General features: G+C 44.0%; 2 protein-coding genes across 4 annotated transcripts in view; one reads left to right on the top strand and one right to left on the bottom strand.

The window, feature by feature from the left end:
- LOC119390336 (cytochrome c oxidase subunit 6A2, mitochondrial) overlaps positions 1-12,240 on the bottom strand; it is a 673,327-nt gene that overhangs the window by 544,676 nt on the left and 116,411 nt on the right. The gene's annotated exons all lie outside the window — the stretch shown is intronic.
- Positions 1-12,240, top strand: part of LOC119390324 (BCAS3 microtubule associated cell migration factor) — a 65,691-nt gene that overhangs the window by 263 nt on the left and 53,188 nt on the right. For all 3 annotated transcript variants that reach the window (XM_037657919.2, XM_037657921.2, XM_049414738.1), the window contains exons 2-8: positions 621-675; positions 7,829-7,904; positions 8,236-8,321; positions 8,523-8,601; positions 10,223-10,286; positions 10,796-10,903; positions 11,814-11,890. In XM_037657919.2, coding sequence (XP_037513847.1) covers positions 621-675; positions 7,829-7,904; positions 8,236-8,321; positions 8,523-8,601; positions 10,223-10,286; positions 10,796-10,903; positions 11,814-11,890 — 545 coding nt within the window. The remainder of the gene's footprint in view (positions 1-620; positions 676-7,828; positions 7,905-8,235; positions 8,322-8,522; positions 8,602-10,222; positions 10,287-10,795; positions 10,904-11,813; positions 11,891-12,240) is intronic.

The raw sequence follows: 12,240 nt of genomic DNA, 5'->3' as shown, positions 1-12,240 counted from the left end.
CTTGACACTGAAATCGGGACCGTCTCCGGGCTATCGTTCGTGTGGCCCCGATTAAAGCTCCCGTCGCGAAAGGCCTTTCTTTCTTGCACTGTTGGTGTTCGTGCGTGACCGAATGGTGTGCCTCGATTTGTTCCCGCAAGCACGTTGTTCTCGTCACTTTGTGTGCTCGGCCTTTTATGCAACATCCGGTAATGCCTAACCCTAATAAAAGAATGAATCACCGAGTCGGGTTTAATTACCGCGTTCGCTGCATTCTCGGTGGTAACTCGACTCGAAACGGCGCACCAACGGTGGCGAGAAGAGTTTTCCCCGTGCGCGCTCTGCAAAGCAGCTCTCGCTTTCCCTTGTTTCCGGGGTGCCATTCAAACGAGAGCGCTTGACCTTCGTTTGCATGCATCCTCTGCGGCCCTGACGACAGACGAGTTTCCTACGGCTTGGCGCGTGCAGAACGCCCCCGTGCTTTTTACTGGAGCGGGCAATGCCCGTCTTTGAGCAATAAAATTGTCCGAATAAAGCGCTTTAATTGTTGCGTCGCGTTGCGGACCACTTTGTCACCCCTAGTAACACGGTCGCACGAGCGCCACCCGATTTGAATAATGCGTTGCCGATTTTCCTTTCAGTGACAAGTCCTACATGGGCAGTGTCGTTGATCTGATCAACGAAGTCATTCCTCAAGTAAGTGAGCTCTACGAAAATATCTCGTTTTAAACACGTGAACGGTGCGCGGTGTATGTAAAGTAAAAAAAAAAAAGAAAAGTGCATTGCGACATGCCCGGAGAGCGACTAAAAAGTCGATTGTGACAAAACTTGGCTCCGCGGCACGCATGTGCGTTTGGCGTTGCGGCACACTTGTACTTTTTTTTTAGAGAATCTTACTCTTTTTTTTTATTACGCGGAGAATGCGACACAATGACACATTAAATGCGTTGCTGCACCTAACTGTGTAACCGTGCACGTGTTGCGATTTTGCTTTTCGTCGTTTGCGGCGGAAATCGCACCGTTTGCACAAGCCGCTGTCTATCGGTATCGAGCCCAAGGGGGTTCAGTTTATCCTATGATGTTGGCTCCTTCGTGCAGCAACAGAATGAGAGCCAATCGCTCCGAAAGTACTCCATCACGATCTAAAGTGTCTCGCTTGACACTGGGATTATTAGTGTGTTTGTGTGCGTGCGTTTCCCCTCGTTTTTTCTTTGTGTATGATTGATCTGGTTTTACAAATGCACGCGCGTAGCAACAGAAAAAAAAAAAAAAAAGAAAGCTGGCAAAGTGCTCACGGTATTGAGTAGAATGACCGTGTCGCACATAAATAAAAAAAAGCATAACTTCAATGACAAAACAAAAGTTTGTGGTCAAATATGTAAGCTCTCTGGTGTACCTGGAGTTTGCATTCTAATTGTCTTCATACGTCATTTTTGGCATAGTATACAGTGTGTTTCGAAAAAGGGATGCCTCAGCTTGATGGCATAATCACGATTTGACAGGTAAGACAAGATAAGAACAAGAGTTCTTATCAGAAAACGCATCCCCATGCTTATTATCTTTGTGCGCCATCATTGCAATGTCTACCATGCACAAAGTACAAAGTTTTTCAAGGTGCACGTGAAGTGGATAAGATGGCTTCCACATGCGCATTTCATCGAAAAAATATAATTGAAAGAACATTAATAGAAGCTTTCTTCACAAAACACTGGCCTGGCGCAATAAAGATGTTTGCTTAGTGAATTCATTGGTGTCCACATGCACCAATATACAAATGTACACGGTGGTACGTTTGCACATCACTTGGATTCCCGTAGAAAAGCATTCTTTTTTTTTTTGTACATCAGTGCATTTAGCATTGCATATTTCGCACACTTTTAGACACCATGTTTTTGGCTTGTGCTAGTCTTTATTTGCAATTCAGGTACAGCTGCTAACTGGGCAAACCTAGCAATCTGAGTAGTGGTTGCATATTTGTACTTGTGTCTAATACAGATTCCTGTGGCTGGTAACCGGTCAGAGAGGCAAGCAAAATCAAACTGCATATAGCATAGGCGGGCTGCAGGGTCCCTATTCTGGGGGGGGGGGGGGGGGGCAAATTTGCATCACAGCACGCCCCCATCCCCATAGGTTGAGTCATAGATGAAAAAAAAAAAGGAAGAAAATTAAGCGATGACATGCTTCCCACAATGGCCTGCCTGTGGTCCCTGGCTTTCCTGAAGTAAAGATGGGAAGTAAACAGTTCTTGGTATTCAACGACAGGGGCTGTCGACTGCCATTATCATCAAAAACCTGCGTGGCCATAACCGAGTAAATGTATGGGGCAAACTTTGTGCCCGCCCTTCTAGGTGATTAGGGGGGCAGCCGCCCCTGCACCCCTCGTGTGCACTGCTATGGCATATAGTAACTTTTGTGGCAGTAAAATGGACGGTCGGGATGTAGGCTGTCTACAGCAGATCTTTTTTTAAGCCTCTCAAAACTTCAGTGAGGTTGAAAGTCGGGGGACTTGGTATTACGTGCATAACTGGACAGCAGGAAACAAGGTGAAATGCTTGAAACGGGACAGCACTCATCCTGTTTTCAAGCCTTTCACCTTGTCTGTGGTCTTTCGCACTGTTCCACTATGTGATTGAACTTTGCTGTTCTATGAAGCTTTGTAGACCCACCATAGACCCACAGACTCACCTATACAGGGTGTCCCAGCTATCTTTAGACAGAGCTTAAAGATATGCCGATGCACTCAGTGACGACGCGACCAAACGCATGTTGCTGGTTATTGCCTGGAGTAAGTCACACTATTTCTTGTGTTCTGATTAATTGCTTAATTAGGTAACTTTAATTAACTAACTTTTAAAGCAATGAAGCTGGGCAAAAAATTCCAATGAGAAAGTTTTAGATCGGTTTTCAAAACGTCCGATTAGAAAGTTTCCAACTTTCTATCTATTAAGTATGGGGGTTTTTGTGCTTACTACAGATGTCTGCGAAATACAAAAAAAACCGCATAACATGCCTGCTTACGCGCCAGTGCGGGCAATGATTATAGTGCTCCCTAACGTTCCGCATGCAAACGACCATAGCACTTGCCTGGTAGGGCAGCGACGATGGTGGTGGCTGTGTGACGAACACATTTTGCTAGCAGCAACACAAGCGACGATCGCTGCGTCTGCTTGTTGCTGTCATGAACCGGTGCAATTGAATCTTATCATTTGTACGTGGAACGTCAGGGAACACTAGAAGCATGGTGTGGATAGGCATGCAAGTGGACATGTCACGTGGTACAGTCAAACCCGGATATATCAAACTCGCAAAAAAACACCTGTCAGTTTGATATAGGGCATTATGGGCTTTTTCCGGGTCCAAACAGCACCTCCAGTGGAGATCGCTGAAATCGAAACTGGTGGCCCTTGGCCTCCGAAATTGCCCAACGAGCGCCGGTAGACAATCTCGGAGGACAGCATTCGCACCTTTCTTTGGGGCAAAATTTTGCAAGTTAGTGACACCAGATGTCGCTTGGCCCGCACCTGTGGTCGCGTTTTAGCCACCAAAAACCATGACGCGTACCTCGTAGACGCCGGCGCGCATGCACACACTACCTACCCGGAAAAGGTCCATTCGATATAAGCCTGCTAAGGAATTGGATATCATAAATTCACACACCATTCATAAAAGCACTTTATTGACGAAGCTAGCTTAGTTGCGCTTGAAATAATCTTCCATTTTTTTCTGTTTGAGCAACTTCACTGCCTGCGACAGCACGCATTTCTCAACATGGTCTAAAGGGCCGGAGCAGGCGAGGCCGCAACCTTCCACATTCGCGCAGAAGGGCCGGACTAGTGCGAGAGCACTAATCACCTCTTAGGATGTGGGCAAAGGATTGTCATTTCTCATGCCTTTCTTTGAACCGCTGTAGCCAACCAGAGCCACCTTGAAAATCCTCCCTGCCAAGGAGAAAAGCCATGTCCTTTGCTTTTTGTTCGATCATGGGGCCGGACACGGGGAGGTTGCACAACCGAACGTCGACGAACCACTTGTACATGGCTGCCTCGACGTCTTCATACATGGCCGTGCGTACGCGTCAGGCGCCACGGGCACCGGGTCTTTTGTCCTCTTTATCCCTAATCTCCGCCTTATTCTTCAAGATCGTGCTGAGAGTGCTCCACGGAATCTTGCACGCTGCCGCTACGTCCGACTTCTTCTCACCACGTTCGACTCGATTTATAATTTCGAGTTTCACGGCGAAAGGCAAATTCTGCCGCTTCACGCTAGCCATCATGGCACAGGCGCATGGTGCGAAGCGCAACGAACCAGAAATGCAGGGAGATAACTCGCACGACCCGCACGACGAGTGTACAAGAGGCCTTGATTGTCTGTCTCGGCAAGCGCTGCGGGCGGGTGAGGATCATTTTTTGCAGAGGGGTGACGGTGGCTCGACTGACGCGGCGCGGTCACGGTAGGGAGAGCGGGTCATGCGCCACCGGGTTAAACCACTTTTGGAGTGAGTAGTGGGGAAAAGTGCCAGTTTCCTCGCCGCTATGAGGGAAAGCCAACTTCCGGGAGCACTTTGCCTCGCTTGATGTTTGATATATCGGGAGCCGCTGCTATTCTTGTTCGATGTAACCGTAATTTTTGCTATATATTCTCACTGCAACTATACCATGTTCAGAAGTCCTTCGATGTACAGGATAATTCGATGTAAACGGGTTCGATATACATAGTCGGGTTCGACTGTATTTTTTCACCAAAAACGCAGCCACCTGTTCAAAACTACATAAAATAAACTCTATTTATCGAAGCGGTCGCGTCTTCCGAGTAAAATTTCTATGTTTTTGTGGGTTTTTCCAATTTTCGTTCAATATCCCTTCAATTCATGTCAATGTATGTCATAATTAATATGCCACATTTAAGAACAACAAATAATGTCCCCCATGCTTTCCTTGGCTTAATTGCATGTTGGATTCATTTGGTAACAAAGGAACGAGCCCCTCGAAAAAATTCCCCTTTAGCATGCCATGGGTTGTGCACCAGCATTCGATGTCATACGTGTCCTGAGCGAGCACTTTTGCCAGTGCGTATCCGCCGCTGCCAAAATTGGTACATTTCCTTGGTGTTCAGCAGCCCTTAATTGCGAACATTGTCAGTTTATTTCAAAATTTCGTTGGATACGGCTTCAAAGTGAATAAAAAAAAAGGCCTTTTGACGATACCGACACCCAGGCAATCAGTGGTCGTGAGACTGGTGAGGACACCATTGCGTAGCCACAGCATCAGGTCTTCCTTTTGGTTCAGCAGCTGCCACAGGAAATGGCTCCTTGACTCCTCCCCCTGTCAGACAGGGAAATCTTGCCATTCGTGTGCAAAACCAGTGTTGGCGCCCAAACAGCAAACAACGTGTAGTGTGTTGCCACGTTGCCGACTTGAACATCCAGCTGCCATGCTGTGTGGCACACTCTAATCACACTGTCAAGCACATGTACGTTTGAGAACAAGTGTACTTGAAAATGTGAGCGACGAATCGCAAATCAAAACATGGAACACTTATGTGCGCGACGAGGAAGAGCACGTGTTTTGACCGATTGCATGGAGACCCACCAACAAACCGGAGACCTTAGTTTCTCTTTTGACCAATTGACAGCATCTGCCTGTTTGTAACATCAGCATGTGCTTCCATTTGACATATTGATTAGCAATGGGGGAATGGCCCAGTGAGGAACACATTTTTTTACAGCGAAAGCTGTTATGAGATCATTTCACCGGGCATTTTTTGGTGCCGTAGTTGTCCGCCGCCGCCGGTGTCCGTAACCACTATCGCTCGAAATAAGAAAAAAAAAAAACGAAATAAGAAAAAAATTCCAGGATGGAATGAGGTTCGAACCTGGGCCCTCTGCGTGGGAGCCCAGTATTCAACCTCTGAGCCATGCCGGTGCTTGAAACTGCCTTGCAAAAAGACCCTATACAGTCTTCATGTCGGGGAGGAACCACATTCACATATGTAATGTAGCGTGGTAGAAGAGTAAAATAGCAACCAAGTGTCACACAATGCGAATTCTGTAACCAGGCGTCACACAATGCGAATTGTGCAACGAGTGAGTTGTTGAATGCTCCCAACCCATTACAAAGGGGTCTGCCATAATTCTTCATCGTCATTAGCCACAGCATCAACAAAGTGCACATAATGCCTTACTGGTGTTTAGCAGATACCACGGTTCTGCGCAGAATGATGAAAAATTGCGTAGTGGCTGCTTTCTTCGTTCAAAAAATTATGATTTATAGCGTAGTTGGTTCCGCACAAGTGCACTTCTATTGGTTGCCAAGGGAGCCCATAAGGCTCCCATGATGCGTTTCCTCAGGGTCTCCATAAACTTAATTCCCTTTCTCTATCTCTTTCTCACGTTAGCGTATGTTATAAAGTGTGGTAGGAGAATGAAATAACGACCTGGCGTCACACAATGCGAATTACGTAACTAGTGGGTCATTTAAAAGCTTCCAACCGATTACAAAAGGCTCAGTCATAATTCTTGACATTCATCAGTCGTTGCATCAAGAAACTGCACATAATGCCTTAAAGATGGTACCTCGCTTCTCCGCAGAATGACGAGTAATGTGTGGGTGCTTCCAACTTCACAAAAATTATCGTTTGTGGCGTAGTGGGTACGTTGCTAGTGTAGTTGTATTAGTAGCCACAAGAGAGTTTATAACGGGCTCTAGAAATGCCGCTCTTCGAGCTTTCGCTGTGACTGTGCTGCGCTTTCCGCGCAGGCCTGGCGTTTTTTTTTTTTTGTGACGTGGTTTAGAGGCTCTTTAATATGAGTGTCGAATTTGCTCATCCAAAATCGCAGCATGTACTACTGATATAATTGTTTTTCTTTGTGACTTGCTAAGCTGTGCAGTGGTGCTGCTGTAAATGTACAGAGTTTTGGCACTTGTTAAGTATTTTTCCTCAGGGAGCTACGAGCTGAGAACCATTGCTAGATGCTTTGCACAGGGCTCATCGTGGCATTTTAAGATACAGCAGTAACTGCAATCTCATACTGGAGAAACACCCAATATAAATGAGGACAACACCGAATTTCATGGAATAGTACATTAAAGAGAGATTAAAATATGAATACCGCAAGGTACTTTGACAGCTGCAGCAGTTTTTATCACAAGCTTGAACTAGGAATGCATTTTGTAGGCTAGTGTTTCCACTAAGGTCTGCTGAGCTCTGGAACAAAACTAACTTACAAAGCCATGGAGTTCTATTGTAAAAAGTGTCACGCTGTTTGATGAAAATAATGATATCAGAGATGCGTTCCACACAATGTAAAATAATTTTTACTGGGTCTGTGGTTTTCAAATGTGTGCGACGTGAATTAGAACATAACCACTGGAAGGTTTGTGTCCGGTTGTTTACTGGTGGCGCCAGTGTGTTGGTCATGCAGTACAGTCTGTCCTTTTGTTCTTTGTTTTTAATGCTGTTGCCTCATATGAAGATATCTTAAATGGCTGAATGATTTCTGAATCCTTATATTTTGTAGAGCTAATACATGTGGGTAGAGTTGCACTTGCCATAAAAAAAAAAAAATCAGTGTACGTAAACTGTTTTTCTCAATTTTCCTATTCTCAATGTTGCTGAGCTTCCGCGAAATATACTAAATGCAAGATTCCGATCCACCAAATTAGGTCACATCTGGAAGAGGCAAACAGAGGCTTCATGAAAGAAAATCTCACTAGTTGATTTTTAGCTTAAACTCTATAAATCTGCCTTGGTCCCAATGTTATGCAGAGAATCAGAAGCTCCAATGGCCTGTGGTAACACTTAGTGATTTGCATTTTTGTACCTGATATTGAAAGTCGTTTTTTTCTTCCAGGCCTACACCCAAACTTCAAAGGCTGAAGAAAAAGAAACAATTCAATGGGTACGGTTTGCGTACACAGAAGTGAATGGTAAGCCTAGCTGCCATTGAACTTCCGCTTTAGTTGTGCTTCACTGCCACTTTGAGTGCATTGCTGCGAAGACTTACCCGAGCTTAAAATTTGCGTGTGTAATTTGTATTGCCACTCCACATATAAACAGGAGTAGTTGGCTTGTGTTATATGGGCACTTTAATGTGGGCTATGCATGTGGATGCAAGCTGCAGACTCTCTTGCTTTTGTTTGGCTTGTTTGTCAGTCTCGGTGAAGCGTACCTCAGAGAATGTCTACCGGCTGGGGAAGCAGGCAGATGTGATGCACACAATATCGACATGGCTGATGTGTGTTCTCATTGCCTGCACAGATGGCAGCAGAGATTACAATGGAACGGCGCCCCCGCTGCTACTTGTCGTCGGTTACGTAAATGGAGTCCAAGTTTGGTGTGTGTCGGTGAGTACCGTGCAACACATGTTTGAGACGTAAATACTGCAAGGCAGTTGTTTGTGATAATAGCCTTACACATCCACTTATTTATTTTATATGTATACTATGTATGTATATATTTGTGCAATTTCCCTTGAAAGCAGCTGAGAGATAATTTATTTGCGGTAGCAATGCACGAGGCCACCAATCTTCTCTGATCTTCTGCAGGCAAATGGTGAAGCGCAAGAGGTTTTGTCTTGGAGGCAAGGGCCTGTGAGGGCACTGAACATTCTGCCAGCACCAGACAGTAAGTCTCGCATGGCACTTACCGAATGTTTTCTTCGTGTCCCGTGGCTGGGTGCTTGTTGTGGCTTCTACAGTGTAAGCTGTCAGGTTCACTACAGCAGCCAATTTCAGTGGCGATTTTGTCTGCCGCCGGTGTCCGTCACGGCTATCACTTGCCCGTAGTAGATGGGTTTTCTCATGAGGTAGTACCAGCTAGCCCAACAACGATTTCTTCTAAACAGGTTTTCTGTCCACACCATGGCCCTTCTTGCGGGTGCTGGGTCAAAGCTGAGTCCGAAGGTTTTTCTGGCTTCATGCAGAATTTTTTTGACAGGTTAACCATATAATGCTATGCAGTGAAATAAAAAAATAATTGGAGGTGACCCTAACCCTTGACATAGGTGTCTGGTATCGGCACTCGCACGTCGGCATTTGTGTGCCCTAGTGTATTCCTTGAGTCAAGTTTGTGTTTCGTCACGCTACCGAAGCAGATCTCAAAGGCCACGTAGAAAGAAGTGCGCGGTTGAGATCTGCTCGGCCAGGTGCCACAGCAATACCTGCTGCTCACAAGAAAACCATCTGCTCTTTCAATTAACTCATTCAATTAAATTTCATTAATTATCCCAACAGTTAATTGGCCATTATCTTAACTAAACTTATGCTCCGATATCACGCATGTCTAATATAACTCTTCTAGAGCCATCGATTTCATATCAGTTCTATTCTTTAAGAAGACTCTTTCTGAATGTTCAGGAAACTAGAAGCAAGTGGTCGACTGGAAGTGCTCGGTAGAAAAACTAGAGTGCCACTCGGTGCTTGTGCCACTAATAAGGGAACGAGAAAAGGTGTACACACACAGTTTGCACTACATGGCTGTTTTTTTGTGCTGGGCAGTCCGCAACATGGGGAAATGGGCATTTAATAAACATTCATTTCATCTTTGCGAAACCAACCACACTGGCACACAAACGCACTGGAACTCACTCACCTTGCATGATAGAAAAGACTTGCTGCTTCATGTAATAATAAGCTTTTTCACGTCATTTGTCATAAGTAGTGTTTATGTCTACAGTGCAAGCTCATGCTATACTATATGTGGACATACACTTAAACCCCTTTATAAGGGAAACTGATGTAAGAGACTATTGGATAGCAGAGACACAATTGTGCCTACATCGAAATAGGGGTTGATAAGAAAATGAGTACACTCAAACCTCGTTATAACGAACACGGATATAACGAATTATTGGTTATAACGAAGTAAATGAAGAATAGTCTTGTAATAGCTACAGTGTTACAAATAAACGTTTATAACGAATTTTCGGATATAACGAAGTTATTTTCTGTGGCAGATGCGACTTTGTTATAATGAGGTATGAGTGTACATGGTACCCTGCTTACACGAGACGCCTCATACATGTGACAAGAACTGCTTGCCCATGGTGCCTGTCTCTTATACAAACTGGTTCAACTGTATTTCTTGTTTGTGCATCGGGTATGGTTTAATAAGGTTTTGCCCTGCATAGTTCATCTACTCTTGTGGGGATATCATGAAGAATAGTGCCCCGTTGTTCTATCTTAAAAACTAAAGAAACATCTTGGTTAAGTGTCTTTGTGTTTATGTTTCGTCTCTAACTTTACAGGCAGTTGTGGCAATGACCCGTTTGCATCAAAGAGGCCGCTCGTGGCTCTTTGCGACAGCTCGAGGTAATAGCAGGCTGTAACTTTTTTTGTTGTTGTTGCTGGTGATGTGTTGTTTTTGTGTTCGCATGCGTGAGTGTAACTTACAAGGGTAATCTTGGTAACGAAAAAAAAAAAGCTTTTCATGCATTTTTACCAAGGCTGTTGTAACATTTGTATTTATTTGCTTTGTTGTCCAATACTACCCACTTCTGTTAAAAAATGGACTCCTGCCACAACACTCGAAAGGGCTCTTGGATCCTGCCTACCTGTATAATAATAACAACTGGTCATTACGTTATAATACACAATAAAGATTGATTGATTAATTGGTTGATTGATTGATTCAGTGTGCATGTTTGTGTTGTGGTAGTGGTGAAGATACGTACACGTGCATTTCTTCATGTGCATTGCCTGCTAGCTTCAGCAAATGAAAAGCAACGACGTTGCACGCAAGAATTGCATTAGAGCTCGTGTGTTTATTGACCTGATTCTCTTCCATCTTTGATTTGTTCCCCCCCCCCTGGCTTCCTCAGTCCTGCGCAGCAGTTTTGTTCGGTCAGCATCGTATCCCTGAAGACCATGGACCAGGTTCACAACATCAGGTGCAAAGAACCCATCAATGAGATTCGAGCCAGTAAGAGGTGAGGAGCTCGCAGTGGCACTGCCAACTTTCAAGTGGAACGTAGATGGGCTTCTAAATCCACAAATCCTCGCTGTGCTGTGAATAATATTTATTATAATTAAATTGCTTTAATAGTAGTACAGTTGAACCACGCTGATAATGAATGCGATTATTGGATGCGACAAAGCACTAAATCAAAAATACTGCTCACCAGTGTCACCATGGCAGACAGAAATACATGTTTATAGCTAAGACAGTATCAGGTATAACTAGAGTATTTCTGCGTCAGGTGCAATTTCATATATTTTATTTACTTATTTACTTACAATGTCGCTACAGGCCTCATAAGAGGCATTGGGTAAAAGGGTATCACAATACATAACGAATGCGTAATATCATACAGGATGAAACGGCATAATGCATTCACATGATTTCATGAACACTTTAGAAGCTTACACAGTAATTGTAGAGGCAGCATGATTACTAGAGTAAAAACGAAAGAGGTAATTCGGTATCAATGTCCAATTTTTCGCAGTCTCTGTAAACACTTGAAATCACCGAAAAATCAGGCGGGCCAAAGAAAAAAAAATGTGTGTTTTATCATCCTAAGTGTTCAGACTGCTGCAGCTATGTCCAAAATAGCTCTGAAAACTGGCTGTATACTTAATGCACATCTAGATGTTTGTTCTGTAACTGGAGATGGCGGGTGTGAACTATTATAGTTAAGGAACGTACACTGTGTCACGTGACACCGACACCTTTTTATTCTTGGAAGTGCTTTGCCTTGATTGATTTAGAACAGCTATTACTTTTTAATTAAATGCCACCTATAATGCATTTTCTATCGTAGTAATGAAGGTAGCACTGTTAATTTCACTGCAGTTTGTGCTGCATAGTTTGCTGTAGCTGTGCTCTTTCTTCTCTTTCAGAGTCCTGGTTGTGACCTTCCAAGATAAAATTTGTGTGTACAACGCTTGCACCTTTAAAGAACGCTTTTGTATTACTGGTAAGTATTGCTATGCTGGCTTTTGTTTCTTCTTACGGACAATGTTCTGGCTTGCAGTGCTGTGCTGAAAGGAGAATGCTGTTCTCTCTTTAGCCCTTTCACTGCCGAGCTTTTTTTTTTTTTGCACGTTTGTGGAATTTTTGTGCTACCAATGCAGTAGGATCCTCTTCAGGGCATGTAAACATCTTTACTGGGAATTATCTCACCAAATAAAAAGTAGCACTCACAAATTAACATTACTAGGAAATTACAAGCAATGAACTAATTAACATATATAATGAACCATGAATTCAGAATGTCTGAACCACTAATTATTCATTTTATTCAGAGTGCAAATTCATCAAGAGCTT

The sequence above is a fragment of the Rhipicephalus sanguineus genome, chromosome 4, assembly GCF_013339695.2.
Source record: "Rhipicephalus sanguineus isolate Rsan-2018 chromosome 4, BIME_Rsan_1.4, whole genome shotgun sequence".
NCBI classification, from domain to species: domain Eukaryota; kingdom Metazoa; phylum Arthropoda; class Arachnida; order Ixodida; family Ixodidae; genus Rhipicephalus; species Rhipicephalus sanguineus.
Note: the sequence above shows the minus strand (reverse complement) of the source record. Positions and strands in the feature narration are given on the sequence as shown.